Source organism: Piliocolobus tephrosceles, chromosome 9 (genome assembly GCF_002776525.5).
Source record: "Piliocolobus tephrosceles isolate RC106 chromosome 9, ASM277652v3, whole genome shotgun sequence".
NCBI lineage: Eukaryota > Metazoa > Chordata > Mammalia > Primates > Cercopithecidae > Piliocolobus > Piliocolobus tephrosceles.
In genome coordinates, this window is record NC_045442.1 from 90453405 (window position 1) to 90479082 (window position 25678).

The 25678-nt window shown below is 37.6% G+C and overlaps 1 protein-coding gene and 1 non-coding gene across 4 annotated transcripts in view; one reads left to right on the plus strand and one right to left on the minus strand.

Annotated features, from left to right (window-relative positions):
* ZNF33B (zinc finger protein 33B) overlaps positions 1–25322 on the plus strand; it is a 56494-nt gene extending 31172 nt beyond the window's left edge. For 2 of the 3 annotated variants that reach the window (XM_023202287.3, XM_026446756.2), the window contains one exon: positions 21756–25322. In XM_023202287.3, the coding sequence (XP_023058055.1) occupies positions 21756–23842 (2087 nt within the window). In that variant the 3' untranslated portion in view covers positions 23843–25322. The remainder of the gene's footprint in view (positions 1–21755) is intronic. The other variant, XM_023202288.2, reaches the window with a different exon arrangement.
* Positions 11354–11459, minus strand: LOC111536038. The gene has a single exon (XR_002729632.1). It is a non-coding gene; the product is annotated as a U6 spliceosomal RNA (small nuclear RNA).
* Positions 25323–25678: the final 356 nt, after the last annotated feature.

The following is a 25678-nucleotide window of genomic DNA, read 5'->3' on the forward strand; positions in this document are numbered from 1 at the left end:
GTTATGTACCCAGTAGTCATTCAGGAGCAGGTTGTTCAGTTTCCATGTAGTTGAGCGGTTTTGATTGAGTTTCTTAGTCCTGAGTTCTAGTTTGATTGCACTGTGGTCAGAGAGACAGTTTGTTATAATTTCTGTTCTTTTACATTTGCTGAGGAGTGCTTTACTTCCAATTATGTGGTCAATTTTGGAATAAGTGTGATGTGGTGCTGAGAAGAATGTATATTCTGTTGACTTGGGGTGGAGAGTTCTATAGATGTCTATTAGGTCCGCTTGGTGCAGAGATGAGTTCAATTCCTGGATATCCTTGTGAACTTTCTGTCTCGTTGATCTGTCTAATGTTGACAGTGGAGTGTTGAAGTCTCCCAATATTATTGTATAGGAGTCTAAGTCTCTTTGTAAGTCTCTAAGGACTTGCTTTATGAATCTGGGTGCTCCTGTATTGGGTGCATATATATTTCGGATAGTTAGCTCTTCCTGTTGAATTGATCCCTTTACCATTATGTAATGGCCTTCTTTGTCTCTTTTGATCTTTGATGGTTTAAAGTCTGTTTTATCAGAGACTAGGATTGCAACCCCTGCTTTTTTTTGTTCTCCATTTGCTTGGTAGATCTTCCTCCATCCGTTTATTTTGAGCCTATGTGTGTCTCTGCACGTGAGATGGGTCTCCTGAAGACAGCAGACTGATGGGTCTTGACTCTTTATCCAGTTTGCCAGTCTGTGTCTTTTAATTGGAGCATTTAGTCCATTTACATTTAAGGTTAATATTGTTATGTGTGAACTTGATCCTGCCATTATGATATTAACTGGTTAGTTTGCTCATTAGTTGATGCAGTTTCTTCCTAGCCTCCATGGTCTTTACATTTTGGCATGTTTTTGCAATGGCTGGTACCAGTTGTTGCTTTCCATGTTTAGGGCTTCCTTCAGGGTCTCTTGTAAGGCAGGCCTGGTGGTGACAAAATCTCTAAGCATTTGCTTATCTGTAAAGAATTTTATTTCTCCTTCACTGATGAAACTTAGTTTGGCTGGATATGAAATTCTGGGTTTAAAATTCTTTTCTTTAAGAACGTTGAATATTGGCCCCCACTCTCTTCTGGCTTGTAGAGTTTCTGCCGAGAGATCTGCTGTCAGTCTGATGGGCTTCCCTTTGTGGGTAACCCGACCTTTCTCTCTGGCTGCCCTTAAGATTTTTTCCTTCATTTCAACTTTGGTGAATCTGGCAATTATGTGTCTTGGAGTTGCTCTTCTGGAGGAGTATCTTTGTGGCGTTCTCTGTATTTCCTGAATTTGAATGTTGGCCTGCCCTGCTAGGTTGGAGAAGTTCTCCTGGATGATATCCTGTAGAGTGTTTTCCAATTTGGTTCCATTTTCCCCCTCACTTTCAGGCACCCCAATCAGACGTAGATTTGGTCTTTTTACATAATCCCATACTTCTTGCAGGCTTTGTTCATTTCTTTTTCTTGTTTATTCTTTTGGTTTCTCTTCTCCCTTCATTTCATTCATTTGATCCTCCATCGCTGATACTCTTTCTTCCAGTTGATCGAGTCGGTTACTGAAGCTTGTGCATTTGTCACGTATTTCTCGTGTCATGGTTTTCATCTCTGTCATTTCGTTTATGACCTTCTCTGCATTAATTAGTCTAGCTGTCAATTCTTCCACTCTGTTTTCAAGATTTTTAGTTTCTTTGCGCTGGGTACGTAATTCCTCCTTTAGCTCTGAGAGGTTTGATGGGCTGAAGCCTTCTTCTCTCATCTCATCAAAATCATTCTCTGACCAGCTTTGATCCGTTGCTGGCGATGGGCTGTGCTCCTTTGCAGGAGGAGATGCGCTCTTATTTTTTTGAATTTCCAGCTTTTCTGCCCTGCTTTTTCTCCATCTTTGTGGTTTTATCTGTCTCTGGTCTTTGATGATGGTGATGTACTGATGGGGTTTTGGTATAGGTGTCCTTCCTGTTTGATAGTTTTCCTTCTGACAGTCAGGACCCTCAGCTATAGGTCTGTTGGAGATTGCTTGAGGTCCACTCCAGACCCTGTTAGCCTGGGTATCAGCAGCAGATGTTGCAGAAGATAGAATATTGCTGAACAGCGAGTGCACCTGTCTGATTCTTGCTTTGGAAGCTTCCTCTCAGGCGTGTACTCCCTGTGAGGTGTGGGGTGTCAGACTGCCCGTAGTGGGGGATGTCTCCCAGTTAGGCTACTCAGGGGTCAGTGACCCACTTGAGCAGGCACACTGCCCCTTCTCAGATCTCAACCTCCATGTTGGGAGATCCACTGCTCTCTTCAAAGCTGTCAGACAGAGTCGTTCGCGTCTGGACAGGCCTCTGCTGCTTTAGCTGAGCCCTGTCCCCAGAGGCGGAGTCTACAGAGACAGGCAGGTTTCCTTGAGCTGCTGTGAGCTCCACCCAGTTCGAGCTTCCCAGCGGCTTTATTTACCTACTTAAGCCTCAGAGATGGTGGGCGCCCCTCCCCCAGCCTCGCTGCTGCCTTGCGGTTAGATTGCCGCAGACTGCTGTGTTAGCAAGGAAGGAGGCTCCTTGGGCGTGGGACCCTCCCGGCCAGGTGTGGGATATAATCTCCGGTGTGCTGGTGTTACAGCGCAGTATTGGGGTGGGAGTTACCCGATTTTCCAGGTGTTGTGTGTCTCAGTTCCCCTGGCTAGGAAAAGGGACTCCCTTCCCCCTCGCGCTTCCCAGGTGAGGCGATGCCTCGCCCTGCTTCAGCTCTCGCTGGTTGGGCTGCAGCAACTGACCCGCACCAATTGTCTGGCACTCCCGAGTGAGATGACCCCAGTACCTCAGTTGAAAATGCAGAAATCACCGGTCTTCTGTGTCGCTTGCGCTGGGAGATGGAGACTGAAGCTGTTCCTATTCAGCCATCTTGCTCCACCCCACTACATCGATCATTCTAACTTTCTTCCCTTGCTTCACTGTAAATTACCATATCCAACAGTAAGAAATCTGGCTCTAACCATCCATCATCCATTTACTTTCTTTTTTCTTTTTTTTTTTTTTTGAGGTGGAGTCTCACTCTGTCACCCAGGTTGGAGTGCAGTGGTGTGATCTCAGCTCATGGCAACCTTCGCTTCCTGAGTTCAAGTATTTCTCCTGCTTCCGCTTCCTAAGTGACTGGGGCTACAGGTGCTTACCACCATGCCCAGCCAATTTTTGTGTTTTTAGTAGAGATGAGATTCTGCCATGTTTGACAGGCTGGTCTAGAACTCCTGATCTTAGGTAATCCACCCACCTCGGCCTCCCAAAGTGCTGGGATTAAAGATGTGAGCCACCATGCCTGGCATTCCATTTATTGTCATTATTCTTTCCCTGTATACCTGTGTAGCACTGTCAGAATTGTTAATCATACCCACGTGGAAAATAATTTTATAATTTTATCAACTAAGATACAGTACTTATGTGCAGATTTGCCTTTAGTCTCACAGACTTCTATCTCTTTCCGAAGTAATTAAGGTCAAGACTTCCTCCTGCACTCAAGGGGTTCCTCATTGATACTATTTTTTTGCATTTGTAATGCAATTAGATAGTTTTGGTACAGGATGCCTTTATTCCTGGCTTCTCCTGAACCCATGACTTAGGTGAAATGGGTAATTCCTTGAAATACACAAACTACCAAGACTTACATAGAATAAATAAACCATTCAAACAGACCAATATCAGTTAAATAAATTGAATCCATAAAGCCTTCAGAAAAGGAAAGAAAAGAAAGAAAGAAAATAAATTATCAGACTTTTTGGTTTCATTGGTGATTTCTGTGCAACATTTAAGGAAGATATATACCAGTTCCCCACAGTGTCTTTCAGAAAAGAGATGCAAAGGGAATCTTCTTAATAGTTTTTTAAAAGGTTGTTTTTTCTCTTATCCTAAAAGCATTTGAAGACCTTGCAAAGAAGAAAAACCACATGCTAATATCACTGATGAATATAGATGCAAAAATCCAAATAGAATCCAACATTGTATAAAAATAATTAGATGCCATGACCACTCAAGGCTGATCACAATTTGAAAATCAATTAATGTGGCCGGATGCGATGGCTTACGCCTGTAATTCCAGCACTGTGGGATGCTGAGGCGGATTGATCACCTAACGTGAGGAGTTGGAGACCAACCTGGCCAATGTGGTAAAACCCTGTCTCTACTAAAAATACCAAATAAGCTGGGCGTGGTAGAGTGCGCCTGTATTCCCAGCTCCTCTGAAGGCTGAGGCAGGAGAATTGCTTAGAACCTGGAATGCAGAGGTTGCAGTGAGCTGGGATTGTGCCACTGCATTTAAGCCTGGGCAACAGAGCAAGACTGTCTCAAAAAAAAAAGAAAAAAAAAATCAATTTATGTAACCTGCCACATCAACAGGCTACAGAAGAAAACCATATCATGTCAATTGATGGACAAGAAGCATTTGATAAAATCCAACACCCATTCACGATAAAACTGAGCACAATAGGAATAGAGAGGAACTTCCTCAACTGGATTAAAAAAAACTACAAAAAAACTATAACTAAGATCATAATGGTGAGACACTGGGTACTTTCTCCCTAAGATAAGGAAACAAGATGTCCTGTCTCCTTACTCTTACTCAACATCTCATTGGAAATTGTAGGTAATGCCATAAGACAACAACGTAAGAGGCATACAGATGGACAAGGAAGAAATAAAACTTTCTTTGTTCATGCAGCCATGATTGCCTGAGGAGGAAATTCTAAAGAACTCCCAAAACTATTAAGTCTTTATAGCAAAGTTGAAGGATAGAAGCTTAATATAGAAAAATTGGTTCCTTTTTTCATTATGTAGTTGTGTTATTTGTCATTTTATTGTTGAGTTGTAAGAGTTTTTTATATACTCTGTGTACCAGTCGCTAATTACATATGTTATTAGCCAGTGTTTTTCTCCCATTTGTGGGCTGTCATTTTATTGTCTTTGTACTTGATAGCAAAATAATTTTTCATTCCATGAAGTCTAATTTGTTTTTTCTTTTGTTGCTTGTATTTTTGGTACGTTATCTAAAAGGGCTTTGTCTATCTCCAGGGCATGAAGATCCACTCCTGTATTTTCTTTAAGTAATGGCTTTTAAATGTAGACCTGTGATCCATTTTCAATTAGTTTTTGTATATGGTGTGAGGAAAGGAATACTTTTGATTGTTTTGCATACAGATATTCAGTTGTCTCAGCATCATGTCTTGAAAAGGTGATTTTTCTTTTCTCTTTTTTTTTTTTGAGACAGAATGTCACTCTGTTGCCCAGGCTGGAGTGCAGTGGCATGATCTTGGCTCACTGCAACCTCCGTCCTCTGGGTTCAAGCAATTCTCCTGCCTCTGCCTCCTGAGTAACTGGGATTACAGGCATGCACCACCACACTTGGCTAATTTTTTTGTATTTTTAGTAGAGATGGGGTTTATATTTTAGTAGAGATGGGGTTTAGTAGAGATGGGGTTTCACCATATTGGCCAAGGTGGTCTTGAACTCCTGACCTTGTGATCTACCTGCCTCAGCCTCCCAACATGCTAGGATTCCTACGCCCAGCCGAAAAGGTGATTTTTCAACATTAAGTTGTCTTGTCTTGGCATCATTGTTGAAAACTAACTGAACATAATATATAGTAGTGTTTGTTTATGAATTCTCAATTTTATTTCACATGTTTACCTCTATACCAGTATCATACCATCTTGATTATTGTAATTTTGTAGCAAATTTTCAAATTGAGAAGTGTATGTCTTCTAACTTTCTACTTTTTTTTTTTTTTTTTAGATAGTTGTGATTATATTCAGTTCCCTAGATTTCCACATGAAATTTTAGACCAGCTTGTTAGTTTCTTCAAAAAGGCAGATGGGATTTTGGTAGGGATTGTATTGAATTTAGATATTAATTTGGCAGTTATTGCCATCTTAACCATATGAACACTGTTCAGTGCCTTTCCATTTACTTAGGCTGTCTTTAATTTCTTCCATCATTGTTTTGTGGTTTTCAGACTATAATCTCTGTATTTCTTTGATTACAGTTATAAGTATTTTATTCTTTTTGATGCTATTGTAAATGGAATTTATTTATTTATTTATTATTTGTTTGTTTGTTTATTTATTTATTTATTTATTTATTTTTTGAGACAGAGTTTTGCTCTTATTGCCCAGGGTGGAGTTCATTGTCACGATCTTGGCTCACTGCAACCTCTGCTTCTGGGATTCAAGTGATTCTGCTGTCTCAGCCTCCCAAGTAGCTGGGACTATAGGCACATGCCACCATGCCTGGCTAACTTTTTTGTATTTTTCATAGAGATAGGGTTTCACCATGTTGGCCAGGCTGGTCTCAACCGCCTGACATCAGGTGATCCACCCACCTCGGCGTCCCAAAGTGCTGGGATTACAGGCTTGAGCCATTATGCCCCGCCGGAATTCTGTTTAAAATTTCATTTATGATTTGTTTGTTGTTAGTGAACTTGCACCCTGCAACATTGTTGAACACTTTTATTAGTTTTAATATTGTTTTAGTAGATTCTTTAAGATTTTCTATATGCACAAGGAGTCAACTGCAAATACAGATAGTTTCACTTTTTTTTTTTTTAATCTGAATTCCCCTTCCCCTTGCTTTTCTTGACTAGAATCTCCTGTGTGATGCGTAACCAGCAAGAGGACATTCTTGTCTTTTTTTTGTTCTTAGAGTAAAATCATTGTACCTTTCATTATTTAGTGTAATGTTAGTGGTGGACTTTTTGTAGATGCCTTTAATCAGGCTGAGGAAGTTTAACTCTATTCCTAGTTTGCTGATTGTTTTTATAGAGAAGATGGGCATTGGATTGTGTTAAATACTTTTTCTCTATACCGAGATGATCACGTGGTTATTGTTTCTTTTCTACTTAACGTGGTGTATGAATTGATTTTCAAATGATAAACCAAACTTGCATTACTAGGATAAATCCCACTTGATCACTATATGTAATCCTTTTTATATACTATTATATGAAATTTGCTAGTATTTTGTTGAGGATTTATAGATCTGTAATCATGACACATGGATCTGTAGTTTTTTTCATGTCTGCTTTTGGTACCAGGGTAGTATTGGGATCATAGAATGAGCTGGCAAGTGTTTCTTCTTATTTTTTTGGAGTTTTTGAGTAATTGATAATTATTTTTAAATGTTTGATAAAATTCTCCAGTGAACCCATATGGATCTGTGTTTTGTTTTTGTTTTTGTAATGGGAAGTTTTCTTGTCTGTTTTTTGTCTTTTTTGAGACAGGGTCTCACTATATTGCCCAGGCTGGAGTACAGTTGTGCAGTGATGGCTCACTGCAGCCTGACTTCCCAGGCTCAGGCAATTTTCCCACCTCAGCCTCCCAAGTAGCTGGGACTACAGGCATATGCCACCACACCCAGCTAATTTTTTTGTATGTTTTTTTGTAGAGATGGGGTTTCACCATGTTGCCTGGGCTGGTATCAAACTCCTGAGTTCAAGAGGTCCACCTGCCTTGGCCTCTCAAAGTGGTGGGATTACAGGCATGAGCCACTGCATCCCACCTGTAATGGGGAGTTTTAAATTTACAGCTTCACTCATTTTACTTGTATAAGTCATTTCAGATTTTTCTTTTTCTTCTTGAGTTGGTTTTAGTCGTTTTTGTTTTATGGATATTTCCATTTTGTTTAAGTTAATTTGTTGGCATACATTGTTCCTTCCATTCTTTGTAATTATTTTTAGTTCTGTAAGAGTACTAGTAATAAATACATCGTTAATCTCTACGTTTAGCAATTTGAATCTTCTTTTTTTTTTTTTTCAATGTCAGTCTAGTTAGAGGTTTGTATATTTTGTTGATCTTTTCCAGGAATCAGCTATTGTTTTTCTGTTCTCTAGTTCATTAATTTTTACTCTATAATCTTTAGGCTTTCCTGTCTTCTGCTTGCTTTGAGTTTGTATTGCTGCTCCTATCCAGTGTTTTAAGGTGGAAAATTATTGATTTGAGATCTTTTTTAATATGGTTATTACAGATACAAATCTGTCTCTAAGCATTGCTTTATCTGTGTTCCATAAAGCTTGAGTATGTCTTCATTTTTATCTCAAAGCATTTTTTAAAATTTCCCTTCTTATTGCTTGACTTTTGTTTTTTAACTTTGGAATGTGTTATAAAATTTGTGCACATTTGTGCATTCTCAGAATTCCTTTGTCTTACTGATTTGTAATTTCCACTGTGGTCAGAGAATCATTTTAAATTTATTCTGCGGAATATTTCATGTGTACTTTTGAAGAATACCTTATTCCACTGTTTTTGAGTGGAATGTTCTGTCTACATCTCATAGATCTGTTTGCTTTAGAGTGTCCTCTATATTTTCTGTTTCCATGTTTATATTGTGCCCAGTTGTCCTAATCATTATTGAAAATGGGGTATTACAGTTTTGCAGTTAGTATCATAGACTTGTGTATTTTTTCTTTTAATTCTGTCAGTTTTTGCTACACATGCTTTGAGGCTATGTTAGTAGTACATATGCTTAGAATTGTTATGTCTTCTTTATTGATTGACGCTTTTATTGTTATATTAATAAAATTCCCCTCTATCCCTAGTAAAATTTTTATATTGAAGTGTATTTTGTGTGATATTAGGATAGCTACTCCAGCCTTATAGGTGCCATGTGCCTGATATATCTTTTTCTGTTTTCAAATTTTCAATCTCTTATAGACAGCACATGTTTGGATTTTCACACTTTCGACAACCTGAGAATTGTTGCTTTTTGATTGGATTTTCAAATCATTCCCTTTTTCCTGTTGTTATTGCTATACAGATGGTTCCTGACTTACAGTGGTTTGACTTATGAATTTTTAACTTTTCAATGAGTTTATTGGGTTGTATATGTTCAGGATTTTTGAAGGTTCAACTTACTATTTTTTCTAACTTTACTAGAATGTATTCCCATTTTAAGTGGAAAAACAGTATTTTCAACTAATTTGACTATTATCAGGATGTAACTTGATTGTAAGTCAAGGAGCATCTGTAGTTGGATTTACTTCTGCCATCTTTGTTTTCGGTCTCGTGCTTTTTTGATACCTTATTCTTTTTACTTTTGCTTTCTTTTACATGACATGAGTATATTTTATTTTATTTTATTATTTTTATAGATTTCGAGAGTACAAGTGCAGTTTTGTTACCCAGACATGTCGCATAGGGGTGAAGTCTGGGCTTTTAGTGTGGCCATCAGCAGAATAGTATACATTGCACCCATCAAGTAATTTCTTATCTTTCACCCTCCTCCCCACCCCTCCAAGTCTCCAGTGTCTCTCATTCCACTCTGTATGTTTATGTGTACATAACATGAAATGAATATATTTTAGTATAACGTTTTAATTTTTAAAATTACTGTGTCCCTTTGAAAATTTATTTACGTAGTGGTTGCTCTAGAACTTACCTAATAAATCTTACCTTACCAAAATCTACTTCAGATTTCTACTACCTTAACTCTAGTAAAATACAGAAACACTACTTATATATAGCTCTATTTCGTCTTCTCCATTTGTTACTTTTATATATAGTACATATATATTTAAAATCCAACAATATATTGTTATACAGGCTGAACATTCCAAATCCGAAAATCTCAAATGCTCCAAAATCTGAAACTGACTGCCAACATGCTCAACATGCTCAAAGGAAATGCTTGTTGGAGTAATTCAGATTTTAGATTTCCGAATTTGGGAAGCTCAACCAGTAAGTATAATGTAAACATTCCAAAATTTGGAAAAAATCTAAAGTCAGAAACACTTTTGATGCCAAGCATTTCAGATAAGGGATACTCAACCTGTAATTGTTACTTTATGTCATATGATGTCTTTTTTTTTTTTTTTTTAACTTTAAGTTCTGTGCTACATGTGCAGAACGTGGAGGTTTGTTGCATAGGTATATGTGTGCCCTGATGGTTGACCCATCCTCTTAAGTTTCCTCCCCTCGCCCCCGACCCCTCAACAGGCCCCAGTGTGTATTGTTCCCTTCCCTGTGTTCATGTGTTGATACCTTTTAAAGAAGCTGAAAGAAAGATAGGGAGTATCTATTCATAGAGTTTGTTATACTAAACTTCTTATTCATCATTTCTGCTTTAATTCATTTGTTTGTGTGGATTCTGAGTTACCATCTAGTGTAATTTCCTTACTCCAGCACAGATTTGTTCCTCTGTCTTTTTTTTTTCCCCCTGAGATGGAGTCTCGCTTTGTCGCCCAGACTGGAGTGCAGTGGCATGATCTGGGTTCACTGTAACCTGTGTCTGCTGGGTTCAAGCGATTCTCCTGTCTCAGCCTCCCGAGTAGCTGGGATTACGGGCATGCGCCAACACACCCAGCTAATTTTTGTGTTTTTAGTAGAGACGTGGTTTTGCCATGTTAGCCAGTCTGGTCTCTAACTCCTGACCACAGGTGAGCTGCCTACCTGGGCCTCCTAAAGTGCTGAGATTACAGGCGTGAGCCACCACACCCAGCCACTCTGTTTATTTTTTTGCTTTATTCTTTTTTTTTTTGCTTTATTATTTGTTTCCTTGTTTATAAATGTACTTATTTATTTTTGAAACAGTCTCTCTGAGTCATTGTGAGGCTTGAGTGCAGTGGTAGGATCACAGCTCATTGCAGCCTCAGCCTCCTGGACTCAAACAATACTCCCACCTCAGCCTCCTGAGTAGCTGAGACTATACGTGTGTGCCACTATGCCCGGCTAATTAAACCAATTTTATTTTTTAGAGATGGGGTCTCAGTATGTTGCCTAAGCTGATCTTGAACTCCTGGGCTTAACTGATCTCCTGCTTCAGCGTCCCAAAGTGTTGGGATTACTGGCGTGAGCCACCGTGCCTGGCCTGCCTTATTGTTAACTATATTGCGTTTCTATATGTTATAGGTCCAACAATACAGTTATAAACATTGACTTATACATATTTGCTTATTAAATTGGGTAGGAAAAGAAAGAAAAATGTGCCTCTTTTACTCTCTCGTATCACTGCCTTTACCCACAATAATTGTGGATTTGAACTAGTGTTTGGAATCACTTGTTTTCACCCTAAAGAACTTCTTTTCTTTCTTTTATGGTTAATCTACTAGCAGTGGATTCTCAAGTTTTTTTTGGTTTCTATTTGTTTTTTAATTTGAGGATTTTAAATTTTCACCCTCTGTTTTGCAAATAGTTCTGCTATTTTAGGGGACAGGTTATTAAAAAATTTTTTTTCAGTACACTGAATATGTCATCCTGCCTCCTCCTAACCTCTACTGTCTCTGATGATAAGCCATATGTTAATCTTAGGACATTCCGTTGCATGTGAGGAATTGTATTTCTCTTGATGCTTTCAAGATTTTCTCTTCGTCAACAGATTTGCAAGTTTTTGGCGTCTTTTTTTTTTTTTTTAATAATGGAAAACTTCACGAACTTGTGTGTCATTCTTGTGTAGCTGCTATGCTAATCTTCTTGGTATTGTTCCAGTTTTAGTATATGTGTTGCAAAGTGAGCATAGCCATTCATTTGTTTGAATATTTTTTCTGCTACTTGATTATTTCTCTACTCCTTCTGGTACTTCTGTTATGAATATATTGGTGTAGTTAATGGTGTTCCTCATTTTTTTGAGGGTTTCTTCATTTTTCATCACTCTTATTTCTCTCTGTTCTTTAGATTACTTAATCTCTATTGAGCCATCTTCAAGTTTACTGATTATTTTGCCAGCTACAACCTTTTTTTTTCTATTTTTTTCTATTTTTTTTTTTTGAGATGAAGTTTTGCTCCTTTTGCCCATGCTGCAGTGCAGTGGCACTATCTTGGCTCACTGTAACCTCCGCCTCTCGGGTTCAAGCAATTCTCTTGCCTCAACCTCCAGAGTTGCTGGGATTACAGGCACGTGAGCTACCATGCCCATTTTTTTGTATTTTTAGTAGAGACAGGGTTTCACCATGTTGGTCAGGCTGGTTTCAAACTCCTGACCTCAGGTGATTTGCCTGCCTCGGCCTCCCAAAGTGCTGGGATTACAGGCGTGAGCCACCCCGCCCAGCCCAATCTTTTGGTGAGTCGTTCTAGTGAGTTTTCCATTTCATTTACAATATTTGAATCCAGAATTTTCATTGTATTCTTTTCTGTGTTCTTACCGATATTTTTCTGTTTGATGAGGCATCATCATACCTTCCTTTTCTGAGTAGTGTTTCTTTGTGAGCATATTTGTTTTCATTTTTATTTTTATTTTTTATTTTGATATGGTCTTGCTCTGTCTCCCAGGCTGGAGTTCAGAGACATGATCTCAGCTCACTGCAACCTCCGCCTCCCAGGTTCAAGCCATTCTCTTGCCTCAGCCTCCAGAGTAACTGGGATTACAAGTGCCTGCCACCACACCCAGCTAATTTTTGTATTTTTAGTAGAGACAGGGTTTCACCATGTTGGCCAGGTTGGTCTTGAACTCCTGACCTCAGGTGACCTACCTGCCTTGACCTCCCAAAGTACTGGGATTACAGGTGTGAGCCACTGTGCCCGGCCTGAACATGTTTATAATAGCTGCTTTGAGGTCAGCTAAGTCTGATATCCAGATCTTCTCAAGGGCAGTTGCTGTTGCCTACCGTTTTTCCTGTATATAGGTGACAATCTCCCGTTTGTTTGTATGTCTTGTAATTTTTTTGTTGAAGAATAGACATTTTAGAGAATACTTGGTGCTTTCTCTAGATAGTGGTTCCTCTATTCTCTCTAGGCTTGTTGTTTCTTATTAGGTGACTTGACTGTACTATTTGAGAGAAGCTTTTTCACTCCCATTGGGTTCTCATTGATGTTGCTTGTCAGAGGGCTCCTCCTTAGAAATGCACACTGTCTTTAGGATGGCAGTGATGTTAACATTGCTGTCTTTGAGTGTCTCTTTCTGTGATGGCTGTGTTAGCCTGTCTGCCTCTGTTGGTGTTACACTTTGCTGATAGCCTCTACTGATTGCTGACATACTGCTCTGTTGTTTTCAACACTGTTCTGGACCATATGTTGCTCTTAGTTTGCTCTTGTTAAATTTGGGTTCTTTCTAGAGGGTTGTCTTTGAGGCTTTAAGTTTGCTTTTTATGTTGCCATTCTGAAAGTCACCTCCTAGAAAACATAAATTTAAAAATCATTACTGTGGAGAATCTGTGTATGCATTTGTATGAGTGTCTCTGGTATATAGGAATATCTGATTGCCCTGGATGTCTCTTCTTAGCCATCTCTTTCCCTTGCTCTCTCCAGTAAACTTTCAGTTAGTCTGTGGATTAACTTGTTTCTGTCATAGAACTGCCACCCTATTCTTAATTGGTTATCGTTGAATTTCCATCCTTTTTGAGGGTGACCTCAGGCTTGCACTCACCCACACTCTGTTCTGAACAAAGTGAGTTTTCTGGAGGAGAGTTTTGGAACTCTCTGTCCTGTCCTGCTGTCCTGACAGCTGGCCCTAGGTGAGTGTCCTACTCCATTATTTGGGATCTGGAGGCTACAGCAGTGTTTTGCTTTTCTCTGGATGGATGACACTGTACTTAATGATCAGGGATCTGGGTTGGGGCAGTAGTCTCTGGTCTTCTTGGTTTATTTTGGAATCTGTTCTCAATGAGCTAGGTGGGCATTGTACTCCACTCTTCTAGACTGCCATGACTGGGCTGGATATTTTAATTGGGGTGGTGGAGGAAGCTGGCTCAAGGCCTTTTGGCAGTTCTTTCTTAGAACTTGAAGCTGTGGGGATTGAGAGGTGCTGTTGGCTTGCAAGAGATAGATGCAAACAGAGAGAGAGGTCTGGAGATCTATAAAGGGGCCTCCATGAATGTTCAGCAAAGTACTAGTCAGCTCATGTATATGAGGAAATGAGTGAAATAACTTTTAAAAAGAATCAGAGGTAACAGTACACAGTACTCACGTAGGGCCTGGAAAAGGACTGATCCTGCCAGCCAGAGTGGAAAAACTCATAGTTCAGAGTATTGGGTAGAGTGTTCAGAAAGGTCTTTTTTCTCCATAGTGAGGAGTAATGTTCCCCAAACTGAGCACTGCTTCAGATTTGCCTAACAAATCATAAAAGCAAGACCTGAAAGTGTCACATTGTTTCCAAGAGACTTAAGTGCATTCTAGAGCAAAGCACAAAAATACTTATAGGAAGCCAAAAGTACCCAACATCCAACCAAGTAAAACTCTCAGTCTTCCATCCATTGAAATATTACCAGACTTACAGACATATGGGAAAACATGAGCTTTCTCGAAGAGACTAACCAGGAAATTGAAATGGACTCAGAATTGCCATAGATAGTAGAATTAACTGACAAGTTCATTGAAAACAGTATTAAAATTGGGTTCTATATGTTCTAAAACTTAATTAGAGACACGGAAGATTTAAAAAAAGAACCCAAATCAAAATTCAGTATAACAGAAAAGATAGAAATCAGATTTCTAGAAAAGAAATGAAAACTATAATGCTTGAGATGAAAAATACATGGCCAGCCTTTGGTGTCTCACATCTGTAATCCCTGCACTTTGGGAGGCCAAGGCAGGTTAATCTCTAAGCTCAGGAGTTTGAGACCAGCCTGGGCAACATGGTGAAACCTCGTCTGTAGCAAAAATGCAACAACAAAAAAATTAGCTGGGTGTGTTGGTGCATGCCTGTGGTCCTAGCTACTTGGGAGGCTGAGGTGGGAGGATCACTTGAGCCTGGGAGGTGGATGTTTCAGTGAGCAAGATTGCGCTTCTGCAGTGCAGCCTGGGTGACGGAGTGAGACCCTGTCTCCCCACTCCCGAAAAAAGAATAACACATAGGGCAAGAACTGATGGCAGTTTAAACATTGCAGAAGAAAAAGTTTAGTGAACTTGAACACATAGTAATAGAAGCCATCCAAATGAAACAGAGAAAAAGCATATTTGAAAAGTAAGCCCTTGTGCCGGGTGCAGTGGCTCATGCCTGTAATCCCAAAACTTTGGGAGGCCAAGGCGGGTGGATCACGAGGTCTAGAGATTGAGATTATCTTGGCCAACATGGTGAAACCCCGTCTGTACTAAAAATACAAAAATTAGCCGGGCATGGTGGCAGGTGCCTGTAGTCCCAGCTACTCGGGAGGCTGAGGCAGGAGAATCACTTGAACATGGGAGGCGGAGGCTGCAGTGAGCCGAGATTGCACCACTGCACTCCAGCCTGGCGACAGAGTGAGACTCTGTCTCAAAAAAAAAAAAAGCAAGCCCCTGTAAGCTTTAGGAGAATTTCAAGTAGTCTCTAGCACACATGGAATTGGAGTCTCTAAAAGGAAAGTGGGAAAAGAACAGAAAACAATTTTAAGAATGATTAAAAATTTTCCAAATGTCATGGGAACCTACCAATGTAAGAAGCTCATCAAACCCTGAGCACAGGAGGCATGAAGAAAACTACACCAAGCCTCATGAATCATAACCAGAATGCTCTAAATCAGTGTTAAAATGAAATCCTCAAAGCAGTCAGAGTCAAAGGACGTTTTATGGAGGAACAAAGGTAAGGATGATAGCAAATTTCTCCTTAAATGAGGCAACAGAGAAAATAGTAGAACCTTAATTTTAGTTTTAAAAGCAAGAAAACTCAATGTAGAGTTGTATACTTGGTAAAAGTAGCTATAAAAAACAGTGAAGAAATAAGGACGTTCTAGATAAACAAAGCTGAAAGATTTCCTCTCCAGCAGACCCGCACCACAAGAGGTGTTCTGATGTCTGATGGAAATCTGGATCTACCCAGGGGGATGAAGAACAGGAAATGTTGACTACTTGGATATGTATACAAGATATTTTTCTTTATGTAAATCTCTAAAAGATATTGACTTTATACAAAAATAACATCAAATGTATTGTGGGGTTTATAACATATTTAAAATATATGACAATCACAGCCTAAAAAGGCTATAAAAAGGAAGTAAAGTATATATTATTGGAAGATTCATATATGTACTATTACTGAAAAGTACACTGACTGAAGGTTTTATAAACATTGATGATCCCAGAAAATATAAATGGTCTAAAACACCCCATTTAAAGGCAGAGATTTCTGGATAAGATAAATAAAAATAAGATCCAATCATGCTGCCTATAAAGGAAACATGTTAGATTCAGAGACAAATAGATAAACAAAAAGAATGGGAAAAGATATAGAATGGTAAAATTATTCACAAGGCTGCAGTGCTGTGACAGCCAGATGAAGTAGCTTTCAGAGCCAAGAATACCAGTGATAAAGATTTTTTTCCTATTGATAGAGATCAGTTTATCAAGAGGATTTAACAATCCTAAACTTAGGTTAGTTACAGATTTGCAAAATATTTTAAGCAAAATCTGATAGACGTGGAAGGATAAATAGATCCACAGTTATAATCAGAGGTTTTAGCATCCTTTTAATAATTGATAAAACAGGAAATGGAAAAGGAGCAAAGATATAATAGACTTAACCCTAAATAACTTGACATTTATAAAATATCTTCTGCACCCTCCTCCCCAAATAAAACAGTGGAATATACATTCTTTCCAAGGGCAGATGAATGAATATATTTATAAAGGTAAATCACATTCTTGATTATAAAACAAACCTTAATAAATGTAAAAGGATTGAAGTCATATATTTTCTCCCACCATAAGCAGTTTAAATTTAGTTAAATTAAAAATTAGTAACAGAAGTATCTAAAAAATCCCTAATAGTTGTAAACTGAATATACTTCTACATAATGGATGCTTCAAAGAAGAGTTAGAAGAGGAAATTAGAAAGTATTTTGAACTTTGGGTTAACGAAAACAATTTATGGGAAATTTACTTGTAAGAAATTTAGATATAGGAAATATGAAATACATATAATACTCATTGATTTCATTGTTTTCCATTTGATCCTTACTCCTTTTTTCTACTTACTTTTGAGTTTAATTTACTTTTTTCTAACTTTTTAAGGTGGAAGCACCTGAGGTCATTAATTTGAGATCTTTCTTATGCAACACAAATAAGCATTGTGTGTGCTTGTATTATGTGCGTATATATCCACTATCTGTAAATGCATATATGAAGTTTCCACAATAGGTAAATGCATATACGAAGTTTCTCATATATGGGATATAATGTATTATGTGTAATATATATTAAACATATTATGAAGTTTAACTTGTGTTGAATAAGAAGAAAGGTCTAAATCAATGGTCTCAGCTACTTGCACTTTGAGAATGTAGAAAAGAAGACAAATCCATATAGTAGTAGAAGAAAAGAAATAACAAAAAACAAAATGGAGAACAATATAATCTGTAAAAACAGAAAAACAATTGAGAAAAACAGTGAAATCAAAAGCTGTTTCATCAAGATCGATAAAATGGATAAACTTCTAGGTGGAACAGGTTATCCATATCAAAAATAAGAATGATATATCACTGAAATTCTATGGATATTATGAGGGAAGTGAGGGAATACTATACCTGTAAGTTATCAGTTTGACGATTTTGATGAAATGAACAGTTTCCTCCAAATAAACAGCTACTACTGCTTACTCCAAAACAAATAGATAACCTTTCCACAAAGAAAACTCCAGGTCCCCAGATGCTTCTGTAGTGAATTCCAGTGAACAATTAATAGTACCAATTCTATACAGACTTCACCAGAAAATTCAAGAAGAGGGAATACTTCCTAAATCATTCTTGGAGTCCAGCATTGCCCTAATAACAAAACCAGACAGAGACATTGCAAGGAAAGAAAGCTGTAGACCTGTGTCCTTCATGAACATAAATTCAAAAACTCTAGGGATTGGAAACCAGTGGTATATAACAAGGTTATTAATACCTCATGACCAAATGTGGTTAATCCCTGGCAGGCTTTTTCAACATTTGAAAAGCAGTCAGTGTAATTCCCTGTGTCTAAGCCAACTTCATGGTTAGGTAACCTGTGCAGTCACATGTTGCTACACTCTTGTGAGAAGGGATCCTGTACTTTGCTTAGTGCCCTGCTGTTGCCATCTAGAAGTTCTTCACAGTTTTATTTTTGAACTTGTGATTTGTATGTGAAGTTTGATGGACACTGGACTATGTGTGCAAGTAGACAGGATACTTGAGAGGCAGTGCCCTACTAAGCTGTTGGTCTGTGTAGTATGGCCTGGGAGTGTCCTGGAATTGTGTGTAGGTGGCCAAGGCAATGACCTTTGTCTGCATTGGTTGCAGCAGCAGCAAACTCACAAACAGTTGCACCCCAAAGAGGACCCACAGTGTGAGGCTGGCTTGCTTGTCTCTCCCCTAAGTCTGTCCCTCTGACATTCTTAGGAAATAGTAATTTTCTGAGCTGAGTACTGGGATAGTAACCTCCAGCTTTCAGGCAGTCATCATTGTCAGTAAAGTATTAGAAAATAAAAGCATACTTGTGGACATTGTGTTAAGGGACACTAGGCAGTTACTAGAATTCTTTGAAGTGCAGGTTCTCTAGTCTTACGAACTGCTGCAACATTGCAAAGCAAATATCCACGGGCTTAGAAATAGGAATTTCGTTTGGTGGGAGAGAACATTATTTTTGTATAAAATTTTGGTTGAAACAAATCAGTTTTAAAAATAGGTTTTTTTTTGCATTTGAAAATACAGTAATACACTGCATAAACAGGTGTTTCCAGTTATATGCAAATCATGAAGCCATTTTTGGTTTCTTATACAAGATGTAGGAAATGTCAGAGGAAACATTAAAATGCCATTGTATAAATTTGCATGTAAAATTGAATTCAGTTTTGTACAAAACTAATATTCACGAAGAATTTCAGAGAGCTGCTACTCCAGTCTTTTTCTATATATACCAAAACTTGTATTTTTTTTAACTTTTATTGTACAATCATATATCAGAAATCAGAAATTTAGCCCATATTGCCACAACGTATAAAGAACCAACAGGTCCCTAACGATTGCATCAGCTGAAAAAATCAACCTTCTCAAATACAAAATAGCAAAAATTACTTGTCTTGCATTTGCCAAGAATACATATTACTTTCAATTACATATTGAAAATGAAGTTGCTAAAAATATAAATTTTTATGACTTAATAAATGAATTTGCAAAAAGAGTGCCAGAAAATCTTATGATCAGTCAAGATATATTAACAAACTATTAGTAATTATTGTATTATTTAAAGTTATTACAACAAAACTTTTTTGTGATTGTAAATTTATGTTGTTTTATATTACTATTATACCTATTACATTTTACAAGTAATAAAATATATTAAAAGAAAAAAACATAATTTATTTTACCTTTTACTATACTACTTTTTATACATTCTGAGTAACCTCACATTTTTATTTTCCACTGGCCCCATCAGTTATGTAGTCATCTCTGTCCTATATTAAAAAGAAAAATATAGGAAAAAAGTCAAACCCATATGACCATTTCAATGTAAGCAGAGAAAACATTTGACAAAATTTGGCATCCATTTCTAATTAAAACTCTCAAATGAAGAATAGAAGATAACTTTCTTTAATCTGATAAAAGTCATCTATAGAAAATGTACAATTGACATTGTATATAATTGTGAAAAATGGTATGATTTCTTTTCAATATCAGGAACATGACAAGGATGTTCACTCATGCTTGATAGTGTAATATATAGTACCTAGTATAACCAGGGAAGAAAAAGAAAGGAGACTGGAGTGGAAAAGAAGTAGAAATGTCTTTATTCACAAAAGATATTATTATCTATGTAGGAAATCTAATGGAGTCTCCCAAGATATGGGAAAAATAATGACTAGAATTATTAAGTGTAGCTAGGTGGCAGGAGAAAAATATGTAAAAATGAATTTTACTTCTATATATTAGCAATGATCAATTGGAAATTGAAACTTTTGAAAGTTCTATTTGCAATAGTATCAAAAATATTTTTTTAATAGCTATGTCTGGCAAAAGATGTGAAAGGCCACACTAGAAACAATAATCCACTGCAGAGAGAAATTGAAGACCTAAACAAGTAGAACTCCCTGCTTATGTCAGAAAGCTCAATATTGCTGGCATGTTTTGTTGTTAAAATGATTTATAGATTTAAAATAATGTAATTCCATGTAGTAATTAGCAGGATTTCTTGTAGTAATTCTAAACCTTATGTGGAAATACACGGGAACCAGAATAACTAAAACTTTGAAAAATAAAAGCTGAGTTGTATGGATAGTATTACCTGATTTCAAGACCCATTATCAAAGTAAAAGTTTGCTGAGACTTGGTATTTTTGTCCAGAGTACTTTTTCTTCAATTTCAACATCTAGTAGTTTTATTAAGATACGTTTTAGAGAAAACTGTTGCTGAACAGTTTTCCCAGGTTCATGATGGTTCCTTTGAATATGTGGATCAGGTCTTTTATTTTTGGACAGTTTTCTTAGATTATACTTTTTAATATTAGATTTATTCCATTGTTTTCTTTTTTCTTCTTTAAGGACTGTACTAACATATATACTATATTATAATTTTATTTATTTAATTGTAGACCAACTTTGTCCAGAACTTACTTTCTGATCCCATTTTGTTTTTTCTTACTCTTTAAAAATTATTGCTGCTTCTCTTTTTTCTTGTTTCATTCTCCTTTGCAATGCTGTTTATTCAAGTTTCAGTCAAATGTAGTTTCCCCTTTGGCTCTGTTTTAGTTTACTCAGGCTGCTGTAACAAAATGCAACAGACTGGGTAGCTTAAATAAATTTTCTCACAGTTGTGGAGGCTGGAAGTCTAAAGTCAAGGTACCAGCAGAGTTGGTTTCTGGTGAGGTCTCACTCCTTGGCTTGCAAATGGCATTTTCTTCTGGTGTCCTCACACAGCCTTTTCTCTGTGCATATGACCAGTGGTTGGGGGTGGCGAGTGGGGGAGAAAGAGAGCTCATGTATGTGCTTTCCAGTCTCCCCCTCTTCTTATAAGGGCACCAATGCCGTTGTATTAGTGTGTTACACTTATGCCCTCATTTAACCTTAGTTAATCTCCTTAAAGTCCCCATCTTCAAATACAGTCACACTGGAGGTTGGCGTTTTAACATACACATTTTTGGGGGGGCACAGTTTAGTCCATCACAGATTCCTTGATTAGGAATGTCTTTAATAAGTCTTTAATAAGACTTGAATTACAAGTCTTATTTTCTGTGATTACTCTGTCCTCTTTACAACTTCATTCCTGAGTTTGATTACCCTTTGCCTCTTTAGTTTGCATGCAATCTAAGTCTCTTCTCTTGGATTTCCCAGTAGCCTGAACTTTAATCTGCGTGAACTCAGACATCTGAGTATTTTCCCACTCATAGTGAAACTTTCCCTTTCTGGGAGTAGTTTTGTGTTTCATCCTCTCTGGGCTGTCTGTCTCCTCTATTCCATGTGATCACCACAGTCTCTGGCTGACTCTCTTTGTAGGCATGGGCTGTCACTTTTTGCTATATTTGAATATCTTAGTGGTATTTGAAATTAGTAATATTCTCCATCTCCTAGTTTTGCTAAAGTCATGGGTTGTTATAGATAATATTATTTGCTCCACCTATGCTCACGTTTATAGTTCTTGGGGGGATGCATGAGGAATGCGGATGTAACTAGTTGCTATTATTCTTCTTACATTAGAAACCAAATGTGTGCATTCAAATAGTTAAATTCCCCTCTGTTTTTCCACTAGCCTAGGCCTTTTGTTTCTGGTTTTTGTTTTTGTTTTTTCACCCCAAACCCATGACATACAAAAAATATGCACTTGCAGTTATGTTCATCTCTGGAAATTGGCCAAAAAACCAGAGTCAGCTACAACATAGAACATTTGTATAAAGATTTCATTCCCTAAGAAATGTTTCGGTATTTATATGGTAAGATTAATTTTGCTTGTTTCTAGAAGTCTGGACAGCTGATCACCTGAAAGAGAGGAGCCAAGAAAACCAATCTAAACATTTGTGGGAAGTTGTATTCATCAATAATGAAATGCTGACTAAGGAACAAGGTAATGTAATAGGAATACCATTTAACATGGACGTAAGTTCTTTTCCTTCCAGAAAAATGTTCTGTCAGTGTGACTCATGTGGAATGAGTTTCAACACTGTTTCACAGTTGGTTATCAGTAAGATGAACTATTTAGGAAAAAAGTCTGATGAATTTAATGCCTTTGGGAAGTTGGTACTCAATATTAAGCATGATGAAACTTATACTCGAGAGAAAAATGAAGTTTTGAAAAATAGGAACACTTTGAGTCATCATGAGAACACTTTGCAGCATGAGAAGATTCAAACTGTAGAGCACAATTTTGAATACAGTGTATGTCAGGAAACCCTCCTTGAAAAGGCAGTATTCAATACATGGAAGAGAGAGAATGCAGAAGAGAATAACTGTGAATATAATGAATTTGGGAGAACTTTCTGTGATGGATCATCCCTCTTGTTCCATCAGATACCTCCATCAAAGGACAATCACTATGAATTTAGTGATTGTAAGAAGTTCTTATGTGTGAAGTCCACCCTTTGTAAACATCATGGGGTATCCATGAAACACTATGATTGTGGTGAAAGTGGGAATAATTTCAGGAGGAAATTGTGTCTGTCACAGCTTCAGAAAGGTGATAAAGGAGAGAAACACTTTGCGTGTAATGAATGTGGGAAAGTTTTCTGGGAGAAGTCACATCTCACTCGACATCAGAGGGTGCACACAGGAGAGAAACGCTTCCAATGTAATGAATGTGGAAAAATGTTCTGGGAGAAGTCAAACCTCACTAAACATCAGAGATCACACACAGGGGAGAAACCTTTTGAATGCAATGAATGTGGGAAAGCCTTTAGCCATAAGTCAGCTCTCACATTACACCACAGAACACATACAGGGGAGAAACCCTATCAGTGTAATACGTGTGGGAAAACTTTTTACCAGAAATCTGATCTCACTAAACATCAGAGAACACACACAGGGTTGAAACCCTATGAATGTTATGAATGTGGAAAATCCTTCTGTATGAATTCACATCTTATGGTGCACCAGAGAACTCACACAGGTGAGAAACCTTTTGACTGTCTTGAGTGTGGGAAATCCTTTTGTCAAAAGTCACATCTTACACAACATCAGAGAACTCACATAGGAGATAAACCTTATGAATGTAATGCATGTGGGAAAACTTTCTACCACAAGTCAGTGCTCACCAGGCATCAGATAATTCATACAGGGTTGAAACCTTATGAATGTTATGAATGTGGGAAAACCTTCTGCTTGAAGTCAGACCTAACAGTACATCAGAGAACACACACAGGTGAGAAACCCTTTGCATGTCCTGAATGTGGAAAATTCTTTAGCCATAAGTCAACCCTCTCTCAACATTATAGAACACACACAGGGGAGAAACCCTATGAATGTCATGAATGTGGAAAAATCTTTTACAATAAATCATACCTAACTAAACATAATAGAACACATACAGGTGAGAAACCCTATGAATGTAATGAATGTGGGAAAACCTTCTGCCAGAAGTCACAACTCACTCAGCATCAGAGAATTCACATAGGGGAGAAACCCTATGAATGTAATGAGTGTGGAAAAGCTTTCTGCCATAAGTCAGCTCTCATTGTACATCAGAGAACCCATACACAAGAAAAGCCCTATAAATGTAACGAATGTGGAAAATCTTTCTGTGTGAAGTCAGGACTTATTTTACATGAGAGAAAGCACACAGGGGAGAAACCCTATGAATGCAGTGAATGTGGGAAATCCTTCAGTCACAAATCGTCACTCACAGTACATCACAGGGCTCACACAGGAGAGAAATCTTGTCAATGTAATGAATGTGGAAAAATCTTTTACCGTAAATCAGACCTTGCTAAACATCAGAGATCACATACAGGGGAAAAGCCCTATGAATGTAACACATGCAGGAAAACTTTCTCTCAAAAGTCAAATCTCATTGTACATCAGAGAACACACATAGGAGAAAAGCCTTATGAATGAAATGGATATTAGAAATTTCCAGCCACAAGTGAGCCTCCATAATGCCTCAGATTATTCACACTGTGGAGAAAGCCCTGTTGACATCCTGAATGTACAATAACTATCCACAAACTCGCCTTTTGTTACTCCAAAGTAACAGTAGGGGATAAACCCAAGACTACAACAATTATAGGACAGCTTTTGTTAGGAAGTGATATTCTGTTGAATATTAGATGATTAATACTGGCATAAAACCTCATAGATTTTTTTGAATTTGAGAAAGTTTTTGGCAAAAATACAAACAAGATTATGTTTGAGTTTGCATCGAGGAGAAAATTGTCAATTTAAGAAATCTAAAGTGAAAATTTTGCTTAGAAACACAATAAGACAAATTCTGTTTTGAGTTTGATGCCATAATAGTTTTTAGGGCATCTAACAATAATTTATAGATGTATATTGTGGAATGTAAAACTTTAAGAACTTAAAAAAAGTAATAATTAAAATAACCTCACAAGAAGTTGTAATGAGTACAGAGAATTCCCATGTACACTTCACCAAACTTCCTCTAAGGATAATATATCATCATAGTATATGGTCAAGTCCAAGAAATCGATATTACCTTGCTAGTAGATACAGACTTAACTCAGATTTTACTATGGTTTGTGTGCACCGTGTGTGTGTATGTGTGTGTGGTTATGTGAAACTTTTACCACTTTTACATTTGAGTAACCATCAGCACAATTAGTTTACAGAACTGAAAAGGAATCCGAGATCTGTATTGTATCAGGATTACAAAGGAATCAGAATTTAGCCTCAAGTAGTTCCCTTCTTGTGTTAATAACCACGTCCTTTCTGCAACCCTATCCCTTGGATCCACTTGACTATGAAGTTTCTTTTAAAGCATAAATTGAATAATCAGGGCAATAGCATTAAACACATCTGTGAATTATCCCTGAAGTTCATAGGACTTACATATGTACAAGTGGTATGTGATATAAATCGTTTCATATGCATAGTGGAATTTAACCTAATTGTGAATAGGAAGTAGGTATCCTAATTTAGTGGTGGTTACATCATCAGGCCCATACCAGATGTTTTTCATGTCTTGAAACAGTTTAAAAGGAGACCACAGAGCTAATGTTTATACATTTAAAAGTTATAAATCAAAAAAACAAATTATCTAAAAAAAAATCTATCCTGTACATGTGAAGATCTAGGCTTGCCTCTGTGTTGCTCCCTTTCTCTTCCTACCTGTGGCTCATCCCATGCCATGAAGTGCCTAGGGTACATATGTGAACACTCCCTTCAGCGTAAGTGATACTCCAAATTTTCTTTAAGCAGCTGCTCTCCAAGACAGGGCCCTGGAAAGAGGCCCACACATACAGCCCAGTTGCTGCCCAGGGCTCTTGGACTGTTGTTTCAAGGCTCATTGTGCCCAGACAGGGATCTCGGCCCTCAGAGACTTGAGAATATGAAGAGGAGGGTTGAGGCTGGAGCAGAGCCAGAATCAAGCTGGCGTGGGGCTTTCATTGACAGTATGAAGATTGTACACTACTTTACGTGATCAGATCATACAAATAGTCTAAGGTTATACAGTCTGGTGATCCTAGATTACACAAGTAATCTAAGTTCCGCTTTAGGAAACTAGAAAAAGAAGAGCAAATTAAATCCAAAGTAACCTGGAAAAAAAGTAAAAATCAGTGACATTGAAAAGAGAAAATCAATAAAACCCAAAACTAGTTCTTTGAAAAAGTCAGTAAAATTGATAAACCTCTAGCTAGATTAAGAAAAAACAGAAGACAAATATTGCTAATACCAAAAAGGAAAGAGGCCATCACAGCTGATCCTATGATCACC